The 24,650-nt window shown below is 36.0% G+C and overlaps 1 protein-coding gene across 2 annotated transcripts in view; it reads right to left on the bottom strand.

The window, feature by feature from the left end:
* Positions 1-51: 51 nt before the first annotated feature.
* The window catches only part of LOC123699575 (autophagy-related protein 2 homolog A), a 28,184-nt gene continuing 3,585 nt past the window's right edge, over positions 52-24,650 (bottom strand). The window contains exons 7-38 of one of the 2 annotated variants that reach the window (XM_045646550.1): positions 24,247-24,402; positions 23,870-23,955; positions 23,480-23,661; positions 23,032-23,204; positions 22,698-22,818; positions 22,109-22,273; positions 21,485-21,659; positions 20,620-20,723; positions 20,119-20,324; positions 19,724-19,847; positions 19,142-19,284; positions 18,667-18,851; positions 18,102-18,252; positions 17,653-17,837; positions 17,191-17,375; positions 16,661-16,925; positions 16,258-16,444; positions 15,639-15,746; positions 15,300-15,565; positions 14,846-15,054; positions 14,246-14,377; positions 13,670-13,853; positions 12,886-13,053; positions 12,413-12,572; positions 11,893-12,075; positions 11,366-11,534; positions 10,821-10,967; positions 10,223-10,350; positions 8,352-8,506; positions 3,098-3,250; positions 2,074-2,281; positions 52-1,126 (exon numbers count right to left, since the gene is read on the bottom strand). In XM_045646550.1, the coding sequence (XP_045502506.1) occupies positions 1,113-1,126; positions 2,074-2,281; positions 3,098-3,250; positions 8,352-8,506; positions 10,223-10,350; positions 10,821-10,967; positions 11,366-11,534; positions 11,893-12,075; positions 12,413-12,572; positions 12,886-13,053; positions 13,670-13,853; positions 14,246-14,377; positions 14,846-15,054; positions 15,300-15,565; positions 15,639-15,746; positions 16,258-16,444; positions 16,661-16,925; positions 17,191-17,375; positions 17,653-17,837; positions 18,102-18,252; positions 18,667-18,851; positions 19,142-19,284; positions 19,724-19,847; positions 20,119-20,324; positions 20,620-20,723; positions 21,485-21,659; positions 22,109-22,273; positions 22,698-22,818; positions 23,032-23,204; positions 23,480-23,661; positions 23,870-23,955; positions 24,247-24,402 (5,177 nt within the window). In that variant the 3' untranslated portion in view covers positions 52-1,112. The remainder of the gene's footprint in view (positions 1,127-2,073; positions 2,282-3,097; positions 3,251-8,351; positions 8,507-10,222; positions 10,351-10,820; positions 10,968-11,365; positions 11,535-11,892; positions 12,076-12,412; positions 12,573-12,885; positions 13,054-13,669; positions 13,854-14,245; positions 14,378-14,845; positions 15,055-15,299; positions 15,566-15,638; positions 15,747-16,257; positions 16,445-16,660; positions 16,926-17,190; positions 17,376-17,652; positions 17,838-18,101; positions 18,253-18,666; positions 18,852-19,141; positions 19,285-19,723; positions 19,848-20,118; positions 20,325-20,619; positions 20,724-21,484; positions 21,660-22,108; positions 22,274-22,697; positions 22,819-23,031; positions 23,205-23,479; positions 23,662-23,869; positions 23,956-24,246; positions 24,403-24,650) is intronic. The other variant, XM_045646551.1, reaches the window with a different exon arrangement.

Genomic DNA, 24,650 nt, shown 5'->3' with positions numbered 1-24,650 from the left:
ACATCAATATACATAAGGGTTTCATGTATGTATTAAATAAAACAACTTGTATCACTTCTATCACTTTATTATTGTAGTTAAAATATAAAAAATTGAATACAGTGCTAACATATATTTTATAACCATTAAAAGAAACTATATTATACCTTTTCAAAGGTAGAAATAAAATTTGCCTCTAATATTTTTATTCTAAATATCACATAATAATAATATAAAGATAAAATATTGGTTACTGCCAGAATTCTAATAAATCACTTACATAAAATTAAAAATCAACACAAAACAATTATTTTCAACAAATTTTATACATCTTGTAAGAAAACGTTCACACAATGTCATGGCACCTAGCGATCCTGATTTAGTTAAAGATATAAAAAATATTTACATATTTTATTATTTATTTAAAGATATCATATACTAAATGCTCTAAAATGCTAGGTAAATATTCAAGCACCTTTCTTATTTACAAGTTTTGAAATTAAATAGTAGTTGAGCCCTATTAACATTGACAGATTGAGGCGAGGTATGAAATTCAAAAGGGTTAAAATTCCTCATAAACTTGACGTAAAAACCAGCCCTGTAGTTATTTATTTTTGCTACAGGCTTACATGGACAAATTTGAAATTATATAAACATAGGTTTAAAATTTGATAAAATTATAACGGATTTCTATAGAATAAAACAGGAATATATGATTTCTGGTCCTAAGTTCAATTTATACAGGTTTACTTGTAAAATACCAGCAACCTCGCAGGACAAGATACTAAGATAGCTAACATCATAAGTGACATCATTTGTTCTAACAACCTGTATTTTCTCCTCTGCTTTTTGTTACTTAAATACAAAAGCATTACACAAAATATTGCTTTTGAAGGACAACTGACCTGCAGTTTCCCAATTCATATTTTCAGATCTATAATAAGATAGACTAGGCTCAATGCTTTATCTTACTATATAATATAAAAATATCACATTGAAATGAATTTTTCAAAATGTTATTCCCTTTATAATTCCTTTTTGTGTAAATTTGTTTGGATATTAAAATGAACCGTCACCGTGGGTAGGATATGCATGGAGATCATTACATTAAGTAGGTTGCGAGCTTCTTATGATTAATCTGTTGTATCTGAAACAAAATTTGAGAATTAATTCGGTTACATTATTATTTAAAAATTATTTATTGTTGGCCAGTTGTGGAAATTTGACCCTCACCATAAGCAAAAGAGGATTATTATGTGTCAGTGTGTCAAATGCATATGTGTGTAACTTATATAAGAAGATCTAATGTGTTAGCATTCTGCATATCTTCTTTATATGAACTACTACCATTGCGAAAATCCGCTAAGGTCTCGATCCCGTGGGATATCCGGGATAAAACTTATTGTGTTAAATTTTTCAAATCTTAAACTAACTTTGTACCATATATCATCCAAATCATTTCAGTAGTTCAAATGTGAAGAAGAGATAGTCATATAAAACATTTTTAACATGAGTAGCTATAAGTGTGCTTTGTCCGTGTCAAAGCCCAAAATTATGTGTATGTTTCTGAGTCAAGTGCAGTGTTATTGTTTTTTACTAAAGTGTACAACCAAATGCATAGATAGTGGTATAGTATAGGTCTCGCTTCAGATGTGAAGAACAGACAGACAGTATTACTTTCTAATTTTTATCATTCGGAATAAGTCTTCCTATCGTTGCAATGTCAAAGCCCAAAATTATGTGTATGTTTCTGAGTCAAGTGTAGTGTTATACTTTTTCACTAAAGTGTATCACAAATCTTAATATTATATTATGAAGGCGAAAGTTTGTAAGTATGGATGTATGGATGTTTGTTACTCTTTCACGTAAAAACTACTGAACCGATAACAATGAAATTTAGCACACATATAGAGGGTAACTTGGATTAACACATAGGATAGTTTTTATCCCGGAAATCCCACGGGAACGGGAACTACGCGGGCGAAGCCGCGGGCGGAAATCTAGTTGCACATATACACTTATATTATTATTATGATTTATTACTTATATATTATATATATGTATATTCGCTTCGCTTCGCTTCGCTTCGCTCACCGTCCGCATCGTTGCGGCGCCACTTGTCCGCGTGGTCGCGGCACGAGTCGGGCGCTAGTGCCGCGCGCACGCCCCCCAGCAGGTCGGCCGCGCCCGCTGCGGCTAGCGCTAGCGGAGTTACAGCCGCGCCTGGTAACTGCCGCAGTACTCCCGCACCACGCCCGCGACGTGCCGCTGCTGCCATGCTTGCTGCTGTTTCCGCGAAACCCTAGTAATATTCGTTGATTAAAGCTATTTATATAAATAAATAAATAAAGCTTGATACGATCAAACAAAATGTTAATTTTTTCTCCTTTCATCAACACCTAAAATTTTTTCATATTTCGTGTTTTTATATTCACCGGTAAGCCTGGCAGATGTTGATAAAGAAAACGACGTTGATTTTTTATATATTATATGGTATAGGATAGCAAACGAGCAGACGCGTCGCCTGGTGTTAAGCGATACACGCCGCCCATAAGCATCCACTCCACTGGGAAGTGGATGTGTTGCTGTCCTCAAAGGGATTTGGAAGGAGTTAGGTAGAAGGGGCGAGGATGGGAGGGAATGAGGATAGGGAAGGAGAGGATGGGTAGGGGATGGGAAGGGATGTGGGCCTCCGGACCCCTCACTCACCGTACGGAACGCGACAGTAAACTGTCACTATGGCGCCGATATTCTGTGAGGGTGTGGTACCTTACCCGGTGCGAGCGTGGCCCAATTCGTGCCGAAGCATGCTCGACTCCCACTCTCAGATTTTAAAGATGAGACGTTGCATAGTGATAAGGCCGCAAATTGTGCTACATTATAAATCATTTTGTCTCTATCCTTTCACGTAATACTACATAATATAAAACAAAGTCGCATTCTCTTTCCTTATGTACGATTAAATCTTTAAAACTACGCAACGGATTTGATGCAGTTTTTTTTAATAGATAGTATTATTCTTGAGAAACATGTTAGTATAATATAATTTATTAGGTTTTGGACAAAGAAAGCTAGTAGTGTACAATATAGTATAAAAAAGCAATACATAAAAACACACCTCTCTCACAGTAAGGTACGCGCTAGCCACCCCCTCCCGTATATCAGCGGGTTGCCGCGCGTGGTCCCGCCGCCGGCGCCGCGAGCGCGCGCCCGCTGTCAGCGGCAACGCTGGTGCTGGGGATAGCATGTCGAACGCGGTTTCTGCTGTTGCCTGTAAATAAAATAAATATTTCAGGACAATTGTCACACACGGCACGATCTGATCTCGTACTAAGCTTTCGCTTTGGTTATGGAAACCAGATGGCTGATAAACATATATAATATATAATTTAAATAAATACTTATATAGATATATAGGCCCCGCGCTGGGCCTCACAGCGTAGGGGGGCGTCCCCCGGGTGACGGATGGGGGAACGGCCAGTAGTATAGCCTAGCTAGCTACTGGCTAAGTCCGATGGACTCGCCGACCAAAGTAGGATGTGGTCCTCCAGCATTTCGGGGGTTGTGCGGAGGGTTAACACCCCTCCCGCGTAAAAATAATCATGTTACGAAACCGACAAGAAGAGAGAAACGATCTGATCCCAACACCAACGACACACGGCTACGAATAAAGGAAATACGATTTGCTACATGGAATGTCAGGAGTTTGTATAGGCCGGGATCCATATACCAGGTCACCAGAGAACTGCACCAATATAGAATCGGCATAGCCGCGTTGCAAGAAGTAAGGTGGCCTGGAAATGGAGAATGCCAGCTAGAAAGCGGTCACACACTATTCTACAGTGGCTCTGATTTTGATAGACATGTCAATGGAACAGGCTTTTTAGTTGACAAACATTTTCTGCCCAACGTGATACAGTTTAAACCAATATCAGATAGAATATCGATCCTGCGACTAAAAACGAAATTTTATAATATCACTCTATTAAATGCGTATGCCCCAACGGAACAGGCACATGACGATATAAAAGACGAATTCTACGAGCAACTAGATCAGGTTTACGATGATATCCCCGGATACGACGCCAAAATTCTCCTCGGGGACCTGAATGCAAAGATAGGACGAGAAGAGGCATTCATGCCCACCATAGGAAAACATAGCAAACATGACAAGTCTAACGATAATGGTACTAGGCTTATCAGTTTTGCGTCATCAAAGTCAATGGTAGTCCAAAGCACTAAGTTTCCCCACAAGGATATACACAAAGGAACGTGGAAGTCACCGGATGGAAAAACTGTTAACCAAATAGATCACGTCATAATTGACAATAGACACAGGAATATCATAGAAGATATAAGAACATTTAGAGGAGCAGACTGTGACAGTGACCATTATTTGGTGGGCATAAAAGTCAGGGCTAAGATAAAAGTCGCTAAAGAAAGAACTGTAGCACGTGAAGACAGGATTAATGTAGAAGAGATAAGAAATGAATATGTAAATAAAGACTTCCAATTAGAACTGAAAAATAGATTTGACGGGTTAGTGATTTCTGACAACATCGAAGAAGCATGGAACACCATAAAAGAAACAGTGAAGGAAACAAGTCTGAAGGTTCTGGGTAGAAAGAAACGGAAAAACAGAAGGAAATGGGTGACATCAAAGTGTGAAGAGCTCTTGAATGAGAGAAGAAAGCTGAAATTGCAATCGGAACAGGACAATAAGTGGGAAGAAAAATACAATGAGATATGTACAGAAACTAAAAGGACAATAAGAAATGCAAAGAGAAAATACTTGGAGGATTCAATAACTGACATAGAAAATCTAATCACAGCAAACGAAAGTAGGCACTTTTACCAGAGAATAAGAAATTTCAAAAAAGGCTTCCAGCCTACTTTGCAACTCTTGGAAGACGATGACGGTAATCTGGTCACAGAGCAGGCAACTATTAAGAGCATGTGGAGAGACTATTTCCAAAACCTTTTAAACTGCCCGTCGACTCATCAAGACATAAACGAAACCGAATTCCAAAGCGATGAAGAATCACAGCCATTGACGTACGAAGAAGTGAGGTCCGCTATCATGAGGCTGAAAAACAATAAAGCACCAGGAATTGACAACTTACCTGGAGAGCTGTGGAAATACGGTGGAAGTGTCATACAATCAAAATATTTCGACCTACTACAGAACATCTGGAACGAAGAAAAAATACCAAAAGAGTGGAACGTAGGAGTTATATGCCCGATCCACAAAAAAGGCTCTAGAAAGAAGTGCACAAACTATCGTGGAATAGCGCTACTCCCCACTGCCTTTAAGATCCTGTCCTACGTGTTGCTCAAGAGGTTGGAGCCGTATGCTGAGGCCATAATAGGCGACTACCAGTGTGGATTCAGACGCAACCGAAGTACAGTCGATCAACTCTTCCTCCTCAAACAACTCATGGAGAAAAGGTGGGAGTATGCGCAGGATATCCATATGCTGTTTGTGGATTTCGCTAAAGCGTATGACAGCGTGGACCGCAGCTCAGTTATTACAATCTTACATAATTTTAAAATCCCTACAAAATTAATCAAGATGATACAGGTCGCCACCAAAGAAAGCAGGGCTGTGATAAAGGTAGGCTCGGAGGTTACCGACTCATTTGAGATGCTCACAGGACTTAAGCAAGGAGATGCGCTGTCACCCATGCTGTTCAACTTAGCACTTGAACACATCATCCGACACATTCTCACACTCGATGGCGGAGTGCAATTAAATGGACAGCATAAGGTGATAGGGTATGCCGACGATCTTGCTTTACTAGGAGGTAGGAAGGAAGAGATAGTGTGTTCCGCACTCACCCTGGAAAGGGAAGCAAAGAAAATAGGCTTGCGAATCAACCACGGCAAAAGCGAATACATGCATATGCGCCGATACAAAAACAGCAGGATACCTAGGATCGACCTGTTAGTAGGAGACACTGTCTATAAAGGTGTGGACAAATTTAAATACCTGGGATGCACTGTGACCGATACGTACACGAGGGAAGAGGAAATTGATATAAGAATACAAAATACCCTCCGCTGCAGTGCAGCCTTACATAAAATACTGGTGTCGAAGATCCTCAGCAGACGAACAAAAATCTTAATCTATAAAACCATATTAAGACCTATATTAATGTACGGCTGTGAGACATGGACACTAACACAAAAGGAAGAAGGCAAGCTCCTAGTCACTGAGAGGAAGATCTTGAGAAAGATGTTTGGGCCAGTGCTAACTGAAGAAGGAATTTGGAGGAGGAGGAAAAACTTGGAACTTGAAGACCTAATGGCTGAGCCAAATATCATCGGTGAGATTAAATCGCAAAGACTCCGATGGCTCGGCCATGTAGAAAGAATGGGGGAAGATCGAGCAGCGAAACGAGCGTACCTGGGACGGCCATCTGGACGCCGTCCGGTTGGGCGTCCTAGGTACCGCTGGAAAGACGAAATCGCCAAAGACCTGCGCACCCTCCAAATCGAAAACTGGCAAGAGATGGCGCAGGATAGAGTAAAATGGAGGCTCTTATTGTCGGAGGCCAAGACTCACTTTGGGTCCCTGCGCCACTCCAGTAAGTAAGTAAGTACTTATATAGATAATTAACTCCCAGACACAGAGCAAACATCTATGTTCATCACACAAATATTTGCCCCGGGTGGGAATCAAACCCACGACCTCTGGCTTGGAAGGCAGGGCCACTACCAACCAAGCTAACCGGTCTGTCTGGTGGTAAATATATTTATTTATTTAACCATTTATTTTTCCACATAATTTAACATTACAATGTACAGTATATGTAATAGATGTATAGATGCGACATGTATGTAGAATATAGTGATGAGGTATGCAATTGTTGGTGGAGATTTCTGGGTAAGTGAATAATCCAAGACTTCATAAATCCAAGTTGCTGGTGTATGTGCACCTGAGATATATTGAGTGTGTGTGTGTATGTGTGCCGACTGTGACGAGGGGAGAAGTGTGTGTATATGCAGGTAGTGTATGCGTGTGTGTATGTTTATTATTAATTTATTTTGTTATACGTTGACATTTTTAAACTGTGACATTAAAATAATTTAGACATAATTTATCGACTTGGGACTACTATAATGTATTTTAATTAAGTTGAATTAATTTTGTAAAATGTATTAATTTTAATGTAACTATACTATTGCATGCCAGTTCAAAAGGCAAACACTATTGCGCTATACTTTTGTAATAGAGAACATCTAATGTACGTGTTCAAGTCCTACTAATATTATAAATGCGAAAGTATGTGAGGATGTGTGTGTGTGTGTGTTTGTTACTCTTTCCCGCAAATACTACTGAACCGATTACAATGAAATATAGCACACATATAGAGGGTAACTTGGATTAACACATACGATAGGTTTCATCCCGGAAATCCGACGGGAACGGGCATTATGCGGGTTTTCTTTCAAAACGCGGGCGAAGCCGCGGGAGGAAAGCTAGTAATTAAGGCCTGAATCTGGTAGAATTCCCTTTTAATACCGAAAATTAACTCTAGTTATAACCGTTTTTCTTCTTAGATTCTTAATGTACATATCTAAAAAAATGTATATTAAAGTTTCGAATATGATAAAGGGCATGGTTGTTTTAATTTGTTTATTTTACTATCGGGTTTTTTGGAAAAAAATCATGAACTGAGCTCGATTTTTGGACTTTAAACCAAAATGCTAAGTCAATATAACGTCAATAAATGTAGTGTTTTTACAGTGTGTTTATGAAATTAAAACACAGGGCATGGTTGTTTTAAATTTTGATTCCATATCCAAATATCTTTTTAATAATTTTTATACGTACTTTTACTACGGTAGATCGCGCCGGTCCCCCGATCCCGCCTTGTAAATCACCTAGCAAGGTCGGTAGCCCCTATTGAGGCCTTAATGAATTGATATATTAGGGGTCAACCATAAATTACGTCACACAAATTTCAGAACTTTTATACCTTTCCCCCCGTCCTTGTCAGAGGTTGTCACATTTTTAGAACCCCCTCCCCCCTTGTGTGACGTCACACATTTTTCAAAATAACGTTTTTATTTAGAAAAACAGTTGTAGTTCAATTTGTTTCATATTTTCATTACTCGTAAGATTAAATACCCCACTTGCATTAAAATTTCTCACTTGAATTAGAACACTGATCTAGAAGTTAATTATTGTTGTGAGAAATAAACTAGCAAGAGTGCTAAAAAAAATCAAGTTTTTTTTTACATATAAATTTCACATGTGACGTCACAAAGTTTTTGAGCCCCCCTGCCCCTTGTCACACTCTGATGAAACCCCCCCCCCTACAAACGTGTGACGTAATTTATGGATGGCCCCTCACGTGTGTGTGTACCTGCACGAGGTGCAGCAGGCGCGCGGTGATGTCGAGCGCGGCGACGGCGGTGCGCGCGGTGAAGGACGCGGCGCCGCGCCGCAGCCCGTGCACGAGCCGCCCGTCGCGCCGCCATTGTTCTACTGGCAGCCATACCAGGTCGCGGATGCCGGTTACTGTGAACATAACATCATTAATAATAGGTTTGACAAATTCCGGATATTTTTGAGTTTATCTCACAGAACAGTAAAAACAAATAGAAGTGGGCGTGGCCCACGTGTCACTAGTAAGGTAAGATCACCTAACTTGCTCTCAGTTGTGCGCGGAAAAATATTCGAGTCGGTTGTCAGCTGTCAAACGTTTTTTCCATATTTATTCATTAATTAGGACGTGTTGTTCGGTATTAGAGTGCAAAAATGATAGCAGACGAAATAATATCAGCAATGGAGGCATTTCATACCATCGGTAAGTCTTATTTTTATTTATTTTAAATATATTTGATGTTATAACTTCGCTTCTCGTAATTTGTCAAAATTGTTTACAAATATCTAGTCAAAATGAACCTTAAGTCATAAGAAATTAGTACCATTATAGATTGAACAGCAAACAAGTCTTTCTGGAATATTATTGCAATAAACAAACGAATGTCGGATTAGTGATGCATGTGGCGCATATCGACAGTATCAATACTTTAGAAAAGACAAACATTATAAATATTAAATTTGATTTTATTTTTCCTTAGCTTTCATTTGTCCTATTTATTTATAGATTTTCCAAAGAGGCTAATTTAAAAGAGAAATGGATAAATGCAACGTGACGAGTTAACTGGATGCCGAACAGCACTAAGCAGTCTAACAAAGGCCACCGATACATCAAACCTACGGCAGTTCCAAGATTTAAAATAATGCATATTTTCTGTTTGTATTTTGTAAATATAGATTTATACTATTCTATTCCGTTTTTTATTTAAATATAATAATATGAAAAGATGTACTTAGTAGTAATAAACATACTCCAAAATGTGACACATTATACTATACTCATATAATAGAAAGAAAAAAAAATGCACAAACAAATATTTATTTGTGAATTATCGATAACAAGGCTGATATCCCTTAGAGCATAGCATCAAGTTAATGTCATTAATGTAGAGTGACACAAATTTCAACCTTATCTCTGTGTGTTGAGGTTCAAAGTTATATGTATCGAAAACTAACGCCCTCTGTTGTTCAATAGCTGAATGTTTTTGAATTTGGAATTTCTGAGCAAAGAGAAACAAAACAGCTAATATACCTAGGGATGTTTATACTAAAATAAACCGTAACATGGTGCGTTAGGGTACATATTGAAATGCCGAATTTATAACCTAAGTCAGTTTTTACTCAAATTAAGCTGTCCAATCAAAGGCATAGTTTACTTGTAGTGTACTGTATAACTATCGGTTTAAATGTGTGGGTTGGGCGACACTGGTTTTCATACTAATTATGACATTATAGCACTTCTATTTGTTTTTACTGTTCTGTGGTTTATCTGGTAGTTAGACAGATAGGTGACTGGCACATTGCTACACCGCGTTGCTCGCGAATGCGTGACGAATGCAATTGCACGCGCATGAATGCGTTATCAGTTTTGGACCGTACGTGCGTGACCGTGCATGCATTACAAATGGAGATTCTTACAAGAAACGTAAAAATTTAGATTTCAAAATATGTTAAATAGGCAATCATCAAGTCGTGTCATCCAACGAATAAATTTAATGCGATAATCAAAATTGTGTCAATTTAAAGGGACTCTCAAAAAACATATAATATGACAAATAATTCTTTTACTTTTATATTTTTATTAAATGCATTGCATTTAACTAATATTTAATTGAATAGCAATATACTTACTAATTTGAAGTAAGGAATGCATAGGCCCAATACCGCTGAGGAGTCCTGGCAACTGATGGCGCTTTATGTCAGAGAGCCACTCGTGCAACGCCCATTGTACTAACTTTTCTAAGCCCAGAAGACCCAACCTAAGGAAATAATAAATGTGTGGTGTAAAATAAATGTAAATTGTTTGTAACTTTTTGACGTGATAACGTCTTTAAAATCGTTTTAATCGGGTGACATGTTCAGAAACTTGTGTCACACCAAAACCTCACGAGCGCGATCGCAGGTATAACGAGAGAGAGACGGACCGATCTCCCGTCTCATCTCATCATAAGACGTTATCACGTAAACATCTCGATCGTAAACCTACTTTACAAACAACCATTTTTTTTGTAACAAATACTTGTATGTGTATACGTGTTACTGCATTCAATCATCAAAGTTTGATCAGTTTCGATGAGAACACAACTAAAATCTGCGATAAAATCTTACATGACGGGGAAAAAAAATTAACAAAGCATGAGGAAAATCTATAATTTTTTTATTAATAATTTTTAGTGTCAATTCAGGGAAATAACCGAACCTTTGTACTCTTTTATTAAAATCTACTTACTTATAGTCAAGTCGTTTGAGCGTGAGTTCGGAACAGTTAAGTTGTCCCAAACCCATGAGCAGACCGGCCACCGGCCCCGCAGACAGATCCACTCGTTTGCCGACGTAGTCCAACCTTATAGGTACTTCGGGCGAAAATACTACGCGCCTAAAATGTAATAAAAAATGTAGATAAGATGAAAAAAAAAATAGCCAGACCAAATGGCATAGACATAACTAATAATAGAGCGTAAAAAAAAGACGAGCACACGTGTCAGAAGTGAAACTTTTTTGGCAAGATTCAAAGATTCATGACGAGACGGTATCGCCATGACGCGACCTTGATATTTAACTCTCAACGCGCCTCAGGAAGTTTCACTTCAAAATACACAGCGTTTATGAAATATGTATGTATTATAAGCAATATGGATTGCTGAATATTTATCTGTTTGTTTTTCGAAGTAATGGCAGTTATCTTCCTTCATTTATTTGATGAGTTATTTCAACATAATCTAATGATGCTTTATGATAATGATGATTAGTGAGGTATATTTTACGGGAACCAACCTGAAGTAAATAGGTGAATCATCCACCGGTTCAGTATCAGGCAGTTTAGTGGTTGTCTTCTCTTGACTAACGGCCAGTCGTTGGAAATCTTCTTCTAATTGTATCAGATTTTCAGACACAAGACGTTCAGCTTCATACGTCTCCATTAGCGGCTCGTCGTCACGGATAACTGTACATTTATAATTTTCTAGAATGACTTTAAAGTTTAAATATAATTTTCATCAACACAATATACATTTTCGACCAGTTTGAAAACTGTTAACATGTTGTTCATAAAATGCCTGCATAAAATTTCAGATGGTATATCTTGCTTCTTGCAGAGGCTCTTAAAAAAATATTTTTTATGAACTTATTTTCAGCATAAATGCTTTTTTTTAATTTTTCATCTATTTATCGCTCTTATGTATCGGAAAACAAAACGTGAAAATTATTTTATACTGTTTGTGTGTATGTTAAAGTGACGTTTTATTTTCAGTTATCGCCTAAATTTCAGGTGAGGGTACCTTTAAAATAAAGTGCTATAATACCTGTTTCATTAAGCGAGAGACAATCCGCGTCCCCAAGCGAAGTGGGCGTGGGCGGGGGGTCACGCAAATGGCTCGCGATGCTCATGACGGGCGGCCGGTGCGTGGGAGTCGTTTGACGAGACCCCCCCGAGCCGCCCGTACCTCCCGATTCCGTTGTTGTTGCCCCCACTATGGATTCCTCTTCTGTATTAGTAATTGGTTGTTTAATTACGGGTGTGCAATAACAATCCTTTTATCTTATTTCGGTAGATAGATAGTTAAACTTGCGTTAAGACTATATCAATTATGTATAATTATTTATTTATTTATGTTATATAATAAAAAAATCAAAAGGATATAAAAAAAATGAATAAAATTGTGACATATCGATATTTCGCTATTACTGATAATATTATTACAATTTGGACACTGTTCACGCCATTATAAAATCTTATCAGTATTTAGTTATGTATACTGATGTGAAAAATTTATTCAGAGCTGAAAAAATAAGCCATTGTACAAAAAATATGCATTATCTCACCACTAGATTCATCTGTACCCAGCTTGGAGAAGAAGCCAACTAAGAAAGCTAACGTATCTTGATCTAAATTGAACCTGAGCGGCAACAGTGACACTTTAAGGCAGCACTCTTGCGCTGGTAAAGCGGCATCCGCTCTGAGATGCACCGCTTTCACTACTAACTGTAATAAATAATATAATATTTTGAAAGATATGAATATATCATTAGAGTGACTTAAAGTAACGATTTCTTGATAATTCATCATGTTCATGTTTGGGAATTCCTCGAGTGATTATAAAAATTTCAGTAAGTAAAATTTGGAATCTAAAATAAATTGCAAATTAAAGATGTTTTTATTTGTTTGTAAATTCTTTCGTATTTAAATAATAAATATATCATACTCAATACGGGATACCAAATTAAATTCTGTTACCATATGCTATAGAAAGCATCCTATAACGCAAAATACCAAATATAAATAAAAGTTATCTTACCATATGCGCATTCTTTCTCTCAGGTTCGTCCTTCAGCTTATACTGACTGAGTAGCTTATTGATGTCACTGCAAACAAGCCGGTCCAGTACTTCTATCTTGGTGATTGCTAACGTTTGTCGAGACGCCTGTGTCCCTCCCGGCGGGTAAACTTCGTGTTGGAATTTTACCTGAAGGATAAATATTTTATTTACATTAGGCAATTTTTTAGCAACAAGTTATTGTTGGCTAGATATTATTAAATATCTTCTCTCTGACTCCGACTGTCGAAGGATCTACGAAGTCGCGAGCACGAGTGTTATTCTATTAAACCAATCACCCTCTATCATATTTTTATTTTTGGTCCTTCGAGCCGGATCAGCGGTGGCATCGTTTTAGAATCGGTGTTAACGTTGGAGAGTCAGATCTTTACACATACATGTTGTGGTAATTGTGCTATATCTTGGTGAAGTTGAGCTTGTTACACGCGTGGTGTTTGCACTTTACTTATGTATGGACCAATAGTACCTTGCACAGTTTTATCGCCCCATGCTCTTCCTGCTCGCGTTATCTTAACGAGTGACCAAATAACTAAAAAAAGAGTGTGTGTACTTGACGTGACTTCTTTGGCGTATGGAAAAAATACTAGAATATACAACTTGAAAATAGTTATCAATTTTCATACCACCTAGAACTAACTTCATGCTGTTAAAAGGTGTCGGTGTGCGCACGCATCGTAAAAATTTACTCTCATCATTTTTCTCCATCGCGCCAAAAGAAGTATTACTTCAAAAATTTACGCTATACCTTAGTTAGGCACAGCTTCACACAAGTGTGGTGGTCACGCAGCGCCCCACCACGTGCTCTGGGGTCCGTACGAGCTACGGTTGCGGGTCGCACACGCTCACTGCCCGCGGACCAGCTCACACCGCTCCGCATAGCAGCTGCGACTGCCACGCTTTTTTCGTATGGCTCGTAGTCTTTGCTGCGTCTGTATGGAGATAACGTGCTTACGTTAATGAGAAATCAAAATCACTGTAAAATTAAAAAAAAGGTAAGATTAGAATGTAACTTGCAAACTATCGAAAAAGTGTGTTCCGTAACTTTTGCTTAAAATTGAACACATTCTTATTATTGGATTATAACCTATCGAAGTGCAACAATTAAATTATAATTTGACAGCCATAAAAATGTCATTTATTCGAAAACTGTACGTCAATGACCAATTGGCAGTTAAGAAATTATGTATAATGTTACGAAATTGGGATGGAGTGGGTTTTTTTCTTTTTGGATTTGTTTCTACCTGAACTTGTTACGCTCTAATAGTAAACTATGTAATTTGATAAATTAAAACGATTGAATGTAAAGTTGAATAAGTCTTACTTTGCGGTAGGAGAGCCTTGTCTTCTTGGATCGACCTCAATGCTGACAGTTTTTTTAGGTGTTACAGTTGTCGGGCGAAAGTCATGACCGCCGTACATATTCCATGTTAGGCTCATTTCGCACAGAGTGTATCTGAAATATCGAAAAAGGATATAAATTCATCTACACTAATATTATAAAGAGGAAAACTTTGTTTGTTTGTATGATTGTTACGAATTGGCTCATAAACTACTGGACCGATTTTGATGAAATTTGGCACAGACAATCTTAGACCCAGAGAAAGAACATAGGCTACTTTTTATTGCGAAATATGTACCACGGGCGAAGCCGGGGCGGACCGCTAGTACTAAATAAAATTGAAAATATGCATGTATTTTTTGACAAAAATTTGTATCACAGACATAAGATTGCTTATTAAGCGATAGGAATGCATGCAGTGCATTTTCTCTGTACTGTACGATACACTTTTTTTTGTTTAAATGCTTTCGTGCTAAAAAGATAATATCATTCTTCTTCTTCAAGTGAAAAAAAAAATCTCCACCTATAAAATCACTATAAAATCTATCTATATAATATCTACTTTATATCTAAACCATTTACCTCAAAACAGGCAGCGGGAAACTCTTAGGCGCTTTAAGAACATCCGATCTAGCCGCTGGTACTGTGAAATGATTATCGACCATATACACTGGGCCCGGTCCGATCCAGTTCACTACGGGCTCGTCCATTTCATTGTCATGTGAGTATACTTGCGTATCTACTATGCAGTATTCGTCATCCGTGTTGCTACCGTCTCCGCCGGATTTTACCTGTAAATGAGGAATAATTGTGTCTGTCTGGTTTAAACACGTGTAAGTTCTGAGGATTGTTGGTGAGTGTGAATTTATTTAAGGAAAGAATAGGAGTATAATATGTGGAGAAGTAGTACCAGTCAATTATGAAAATAAACGCTATGAAATATACAGCTGCAATAATGCTAAAAATAAATGACTGCAACTAAACAACAGATTCCCTACACATTTATAAAATAAGGTAATTGCTCTAATTTTTTTACCTTTTTCCGCCTAGACTTTCGTGGTGACGCCTTTGGCGTGAGTGTAGGATCTCCCAAATCTCTGGCCACTTGAATATTTGGTTTAGCTTCTTGCGCCTGTTCCACTATGTCTATGCTCTTACATTCTTGGTCTTCTATACCCTGTATTTCCATCTCCGTGTCTGTGCATTCAGAAATCTGTTTCTGTTTTGCATTAGATTCATCTGGAAAGAAGAACACTTCAACTCCTTCTTTTTCCGTCGAACTGATCAATTCATCTTCTTCATCTATAAAAAAGTATTATTTTTAACATTTTATTTGTATAATAAAGTGTAACAATTAGAAATTAGAGTGACTTACTCGTGTTATTTGGACTTTCTTTCAAAGCCTCTGCCATTAGATCATTAACTTGCTGTATTTCACTGGGCGATAGTTCTCTGATTTCTTCCATTGGTCTGTCATCAAGACCTGCGGCAAATAGTACAATATTTATTAAAAATCAGTCATATTTATGTACACGCGTACATGTCTACTTACCACCAAGTTGCTTTTTGACGTAAATTCTATGAAATAAGCTACTAAGCCACTTACCAACAAGCTGTTCGAGCTGTTCAGAACATATACTAGTGTGTCTCGAGCGAATGTATGGCGGGTTCGAATCCCCATCAGACGCTACGTATGTCAGCATACGACACAGCGCTGACGCTGAATCTCAGCCCATGCTGAGATGTACACATGTACATGTTTACTTACCAAGTTGCTTTTTTTTGCAAATTATCTATTAAGCTACTTACCAACAAGCTGTTCGAGCTGATCAGAACATATACTGGTGTCTCGAGCGAATGTATGGCGGATTTGAATCTCCATCCGAAGCTACGTATGTCAGCAATCGATGCAGCGCTGACGCTGAATCTCAGCATGTGTACATGTTTACTTACCAAGTTGCTTTTTTTTGCAAATTATCTATTAAGCCACTTACCAACAAGCTGTTCGAGCTGATCAGAACATATACTGGTGTGTCTCGAGCGAATGTATGGCGGATTTGAATCTCCATCCGAAGCTACGTAAGTCAGTAAGCGGCACAGCGCTGACGCTGAATCCCAGCACGTGTACATGTTCACCATGTTGTTGGACGCTGTCAGATCTACTTGTGGCTGGTCGTTTGACTGTTGTGGAAAATGACGTGTGAGGATTGTTATGCAAATTATGGACAGAATTTTAATAACTATTTTTTTTTTATTTTAACTATATACAATAAAAAATACCTTATCTACATTAAAAAGGTTTGATTATTTATTTGTGTGTTGCTTTAATGGCAAAATTTTTTCAACAAGATAAACAGAGGGTAGCGATAGGTGAGATAAGACTCAATCAAAACTTACCCCATTAGTTTTATCCGCCATTCTTAGCGAAAGTTCAAACAATCCAACATCCACCACACACACATAGTCTCTATGTATGTCTGGGTGTTTCTCATCATCTAGTGGTACAGCTGTATTTGGTTTCGCATTGTTTACATAATATAGAAATAGAGTACATTCTTGAGCTAAGAATCGAAGGTATGACGTATTTGTTTCCGGTATGAGGTTGCTTGAAACGCTGAAGTTTCCTAATGTTGCTACCGTGCGTATTGGTAGATATAGAGGTCTGTAACAAAATTAATTTATTGAATGTTATGTGTTTTGTAAGTTGTATTGTCTATTCTCAATGCTTTTACTAAAATATACTGAAAAAATTAATAATAATATACAGAAATAATTTTGGTGAGAACACTATATTATGTGTTTTCGTAGATATTGATTTAGCATTTTACACCTTTACATTGAAATATAATCCTTATTCTGACGAAATAAGGTACAAATTCCTAAAAAAATCTACAATTTTCAAATTTAAACATCAATATTAATAATACCTATAGTCCACAGCACAATCCCACACATGTACATGCAGTTCCGATAGCACAGTAGATGGTATGTATCCAGGAACAGGATAATCTAGGACATCCAATATATCCATGAATTGGTTCAACCACGCTATGCCTTTGTCGCCTCTGTGGCGTAATGTCGCTTGCTCTATGCCGAGCGCTATGCAAATTGTCTGTGGAAATTTAATAAATATAAATACTTGTCAGTTTGTTTGCTTAAGAAAGCCAATTATTTTATTATTGTATTGAGTGAATAGTAATATATCTACTTAACTAGATAAAATAAGATTACATAATTAGATCGAAAAAAATATTTCACAAATTACTTTACAATTTCTAATAAAAATAGAGAAAAGTAATTAAAACAATTCCAACAAAAGGCACATTCTGTAAAGAAAAATGCATTAATTTTCGTAGAAATACACATAAAAAATATGATACTAAAGTTACCTTCAGGCCTGGTGTATCACTATTTGGTTCAGTCTTTAACGCCAAGGTGAACATGTCTTTTGGCTCCATTCGTTCCTTTATGAACACGCCTTTATTTGAAGGATATATCGTTCTCTTAAGATGGGATGGTAAAGCAGTCCCGTGTAATCGTAAATTCGGTTTGATTGACGGAATTGTTAGAATAGCTGCAAAGAGAAACCAAACACCATATATTTGCATTGATTAAGTTTACATTTTTATTTCTAGTTTTATTTCGTAAGTTCAACTAAAACAATTTCGGTCTGGCAGAAATAGTTTGTAGATACAATGCCAAAAAGTGCAGTTATAGATTAACTAATTTAGTGTAGTTATTCTATAACTACAGTGTATGGCATGAAACAAATGAATCCATTAATACAAGACTTTATAAAGTATTATATTATAAGTTTTCTAAATTCCAGAATACTCACGTTCATGATAAAGAGTCATTTTGCCGCCTCTCAAACACATTTGAGCGGTTTTAGCCCGTCCATTTAGACCACTTACTTGGCACATTGATAACTTCTGTGCTTCAAGCACTAGTTCACCCATTTGACCGGGCACTACTTGTTTATTACTATCCTGTGGTTGAAATTATTATCATTACATTGGTTTACCAAATGTCCCTCAGAGAAGGGAATGATATGTATAACACAAAAGGCTGCATATAAACAATAAGTCACAAATAAAAGGTCCGAGTTTAATCGTACACATTAACTTATTCAGATAAGTGATAATATTACAAACTCAACCATTAACATATTTCGTCGAAATAGTGTTTAAAGTCTGCCTAAATCACGCGTAGGCAGAGTTAAGGTTCGGACAATTTTTGTGCGTGATTTCGAGTCTAATTGTTTATTTATTGTACGCTGATAAGTAAAATTTTCTAGATTTCTTCATTTCAATAATTTCTAGATTATAATGATTAAAATTATAAACAAAATTTTAATATAACAAAAAGAAAAGTATAGAAATAATAATGAGAATTTTCCTTACCCTAACAGGAGCGTATATACTAAGCAAACCCTTGCCAACTTTCAGCGTCAGACAAAAGTTATGTGACTCGCTTTCCTTGTTCTCTGGCAATGGTTTCGTGTTACCGTAATTTTTCCTCGCTTTATGGTCGTATGTAGAGTAATATAAGTTCTCCTCTTCTGATGATGAACTGTCTGAATCTGAGTCTATTGATAGAAGATTATTGTGTTAATAATTTTAGATATCGTGTTAAAATATGTTTAGTTCATCAATATTGGTAGAGTTGTAGGCAAACTACAAAATTTTTTGTAATAATTGTATGTTATTTGCGCTTTACTTTAGTCATTAGAATAAAAATCCTCGTAACTAATGCTTACCACACGTTTGACCAAGTTGAAAAAAATACATTTTGTGATTAAATAAAAAAAAAACTTTGTTAGTAAGTAATCAAAGTTTAAACCCGACACAAAAACTTTTTTTTTTTAATTTAACTCACCATATCCCTTACAAACGCCAAAAGCTGGGTATATCGGGCCGCAGATGTGCGGCGTGATATCGAACGGTTCTGTTACTCGCGGTTCCCATAGCAACAGGTCGGAGTTGATGCGGTTGTAGATTATCTCGTATAGCTGTTTAGATCTGTTCATAAAATTTTTGAGTTGAGTTTATTTTTATTTGAGGATTCCATAGGTCTGATTCCTGAATGTTATTATGTAATGTGCACTTGCATGTCTGTTTATTTACCTCGAGACTATAGGATTTTTTATAGCATTTTTTTAATTTAAGAGAGCCAGCCGGGCTTTTGACATATTTTAAATTGGTACAGATGTGAAGCCTGAATATTACATGTTTAAATATCTGCATCACTATCAATACATAGTATAAAACAAAGTCGCTTTCTCTGTCCCTATGTATGCTTAAATCTTTAAAAATACGCAACGGATTTTGATGTGTTTTTTTTAATAGATAGAGTAGTTCTCGAGGAAGGTTTTAGTATACAATTTATTAGGTTTTAGACAAAGCAAGCGAAGCCGCGGGCAGAAAGCTAGTAAACAATAATAAAGTGTGATATACTTACTCAAGTTGTAAGCTAAGTATAGGTAAGTTGAAGTCAAGGTGAATTGACGAGTTTTCGACTGAACTGTTTGTAAATTCGGCCATTTCCTCGTCCGTACCCGGAACTATTAATTCTTCCTCTTGACCTAGTGAATTAATATTATTTTTGTCAAAATAAATAGATTTGAAGTCATTTAGAATGCTTTAGTGCACATTTTGCTTACTTAATACATATTTTTAACTTATACTTAAGATTTTTGCAAGTAAGTAATATATTCCTATACTAATACAATAAATTTAAATTTAATAAGAGTCCATATAATATATCGCATAAGCTATAATGTATGTAATTAATAGCAAAAAAAGCATGTATTTAATTTTTTTTTCAAATTACAATAATTAATTTCCAAAAATTACCTTTCGTCTGTGTTTCGTGTTTGCCAATACCCTGATGCGCCATTTTCTTACCACTAAATGGGCTAGGTAGTGTGCTTCGTAGGTTATTCATTATATACATTGATGTAGTCATGGGGTTGGTCGCTTTTGGTTCGAAATTAAATTCGTCTGCAAGGGAATCGAACGGGCCCTTGCTTGTTTCGCGAGGTTGGAATGTTATGGATATCCTGAAAATAATAAAAATTACTTTACACAAATTTTAATGACTAGGGTTTACACAAACAGATAATTAGTATTTTTTTATAAATAACGCTAAGAGACGGTAGGTTACGCAAAAGAGCTTGTTAGTTGTTACTTAGATATATTTTAAAATTAAAAAAACTTTGAAACTTATACCACTTAGCACATTTGTTACCCTCATAATGTGAAACTGGACTTCATAAAATTACATTGAAATTGTTTTAAAATATAAAGCTGTGTTTTGTTTTACAATTCAATAATAATGCTATATTATGTACTCACATAGGAAGAGGAGTAGTTGTGTTGCCTTTGAGTATATCGCCTTCAAACGACGTGTCGTCCATTGTAGTTTGAGCCATGTGAGTTGCTGGTAAATGTTCATTTTCCTAGAAAATAGTACGTATTTAAAATTAGTAGAGCTATACAATATTCGGCTGTACTTTAGTTATATGCAATATGAAAATGTCGGAATGAATACACTATACAGGGTGAGTTTTCAATGACCGGCCAAATTTTCAGAAATGGTTCAGAAATCGATAACATTTTCGATCTAATGAGATTTTAATTAGATTTCATTCCTGTCCGCCACTAAAAAGCGAACGTGTGGACATTACAAAAGCACAATTCAGTTCAACAACCTGGATAGGTAGAAGTTAGCACACACATAAATTTGGCGATGCGCACACGCACACAAGTGCATTGATTATCGCGTGTTTACGATTTAGGAAATTTTTAAGACATTCTCAAATTAATGCTATTATTTTTTTTTATTCGACAATAATATTTCAAATGTACCTTTGGTTTAATATCTAGATCTTAATTTTAAATTTTGGCTGGTCATTGAAAACTAACCCTGTAGAATGTAGATATAGACATTTTCGCACTAAAAACATTAGATAATATAATGGTTTTGTAGAAAATTGAAACAAGTGAATTCGTCATTTTTATTAAAATCCTCACAGGAGAAAAATATGATTTTATCGAATTTACAAATATTCAGACGCGTTAAGAGTAAAATTTCAAAGTCGCGTCATGGCAATGCCGTCGTTACATGGAGTAAGACGAAGATTTTACATTTAAATCTTGCCAAAGAAGTTTTACTTCTGACACGTGTACCCGGTGTATGCATGCACTTTTTTTAACTTACATGATAATACAAATCCAGAGTTGTAGCTTTAACCGCTACCGTTGTTGGTAGCGGTCGAGTTGCCGGCACTTGCTGGCAAGAGATCGTCGCGTTTTGGAACTTGAAGACAAGGTAGTCGTTGCGCACGCGTCTGATGTCACGGTTTATACCTGGACGTAGGTCTGCTATTGGGAACCTGGGGGATTTTGTATTATTATGGTGTTAGATTTTTTTTAAATGGGTGTTAATAAAATTTTTAATTAATGTAAAAAAAAATTTAATGTGACTTTTAACCTTTCACAAGTAAAAGCGGGATGTAAGGACCCAATAATATACATGATATTGTTATCATTTCCAATTTCCAATTAATAATATGTTTGTAGGGTGAACTTTTTATATAATATAATCTAAGTGGCGCAGAGTTTTATTTTTATAGACAAATTGAGACAAGAATGAACGATAGAATCGTCACAAACCACATAAAACTGTCAATAGGATAATAAATACAGCTTCTAATAACTACTTACTTGCTTCTTGAAATGTTTCTTCATTCAGTAAAATAATTTTAGTGTGGAATAAATAAATTACTGATTGTCATCTTACTAATAAAAAATACATTGAATAATCATAATTTAAAAATGTTACCTTAAAACGGCATTCAAATTAGGACAATGTAGAGTGAAATTGAAGTGATTCTGCGGCTGACTCTGCGCAGGCGCACTCGTAGTATTGTTTGTCGGGAAAAATGTCGCAGACATTCGCTCTATTAGTGTCAACTCTACGTCTATGTGGAATGGGGTACATTTCAAGCTGAAACCAAATAATAATTTATGGAAATAGAATAAATAGAAAGGGAGGGAGAGAGAGAGAGAGGCAGAGCGGGTGACCCTTATTTAAAATTCTTTAAGATTAAAAAAATTGGTTGTCTGTAAAGTCGGTTTACTGACGATAGTTGAACGTGACAACGATTGTACTTCTTTGTCGCTCGTTCCGCGCTCTCGCTTTCACTGGAACGCCTCAGAGCGAGGTAACGCCGCATGAGTCATGTTTTTTCGGGCGTGCAGCCGGCTCTATCGAATTATAAGACGTTGTCACGTCAAAAAATGCACATTTTGTTAAAATACGTGGAGTGTGTCGTAGAAGTAAAGAATTATTTTAAGGACAGAAATAAATAACTCTATAGAAACTTTTGAGTTAAAATTACATATTATGATTTGTCATTCTTGATACTTACACAACATCAGTAGTGGGATAAACTAGTTTCTTTTCACTGCCTATCCTCATGTATTTGGATGTTTGTTTGAAGTTCATTCTTAAATTTGACTTTGGTGGTGCCATAATAGATTCATCCTCTTCTGAAATAATAATAAATAATAAAATTTACATTCACATATAAAATGTCTTCTTAACTAGAAGAGACAATGATAAAAAAGTAAGGCACAATCAAGAGGCGTGTCATGGAATAGCGTAAAAATACATATGTACCTTCTTTCATTCAAATAAATGTTGAGGCTATTAATAATACAACCAATTAATATTACAAACTAATATTAAAACAAAAAAGTTACCATTATCAAAATATATCAAATCGTAGCTCTGTCTCTGAACCTCTTCGTCTTCAGGATGAATATATAAGCACTCTCGCACTAGAACATTCCGCACGGCTGCTTCGCACATTGTCTGACTGCCGTGTGACGTCACTTTCTCACTACCGTCCAAACTTATTTCTGATGCTAGTAACCTGAAAAAAATATTTATATGGTTATTGGTAAAGTATTTGAGAAACATTCAATTGATATCAAACTTGTAACATTGATCTGCGGTATCCAAAAATCGCTTTCGTGGAATAATAGGAATATTTGATATATTACTTATTTATTAAAGATAATGACAAAAATATGACTATATTATCATAAAAAAAAATAAAAATGTTAAATTGCAATCGATACAAATTCACACCAATCAATTTAATTACGTACTATAAATTTTTCAGGAAAATGCATGATTATGAAATACCTTAAATGATCCAAATCAGTAGCAATATCTAAAGATTCGTTGATTGTGTTCAAATCTTTTCTTTCGTCCATTTTAGTGAATGTTTCGATGCGGGCGAAAAATTCAGTGCTAACTTGTTGCAACTTAGTTGCGGAAGAATTTGATATACAAGTAATTCCCATTGGTGTTGGTATAAGGATATCCTGAAATACAATATTAAAATAAATAAGAGAAAATATTTACTTTGTATTATTCATTCAAAATGATCTTGAATATTTGCTGATCTACAATACATTGTTTTAAAACATTGAATATCGAGGGTATCATTACATGTTCGAAAATTCATATTTAAAATTAGGTGCAAGGCTTAAATTTTATTTGAAATATATGCAACAGCAATGTTTTAATTACCTTATGTAAGAGTACACAGGAAATAGACGCTATTCGAAGGCTTACGTGGGACACCTCAGCTGTAGGGTCACCGTCTATGTGTGGAACTGCAAAATTTTTAGTTGCATAAATATTTGTGAATATAATGAAAGTATTGGTTGAAAATTGTTTATTCTTATAATCAAATGTCAATTGGTAAGTTGTGCTTGCAGCTACAATATTGATAATCTTTTATGGCATATTTCTTCATTTGGATGCTTTGGACTATAGCGTGATAAAATGTAATACCTGAGAACTATATTATAACTACTACGCAGTTGGCGTAGTTTCGGTCGAGTTTGAATATAAATAATCTGTTTCCGATTAATTTTTATTGAATAAACAAAGTATAATTGTACCTTTTTTATTTCTCTTGATTCTTGGTTGGGCCGTAGGTATGTTTAGACTGGACGTCATACTCGTGCTCATAGAACTGACCGACGAGTTGAAACTCTCCGACATTTGAGCGTCTGACGTCATTGGATGGAACCTCTCACTGTCCATCTCACTCTCATCTAAAACAATATTATTTATAGATTAAAAATTGCACACATTTCATTTACGAATTTGTTAAGTACTTTAAATTCACTTCAAAAACATTTTATATAATTTGAATTGGATAGAATTTTTGTAAAAAATAATATACTTACCAACATAAAGAGTACAATAATTGTACTGTAATTATTATATGTAATTATGCTTTACTTTTTTAAGTTTAAAGGGCTAGAACAATTTTATTAAAATATTTATAGAGTCAGAGACT

The sequence above is a fragment of the Colias croceus genome, chromosome 18 (genome assembly GCF_905220415.1).
Source record: "Colias croceus chromosome 18, ilColCroc2.1".
In the NCBI taxonomy this organism is placed as follows: Eukaryota; Metazoa; Arthropoda; class Insecta; order Lepidoptera; family Pieridae; genus Colias; species Colias croceus.
This window is presented reverse-complemented; position numbering and strand designations above follow the sequence as displayed.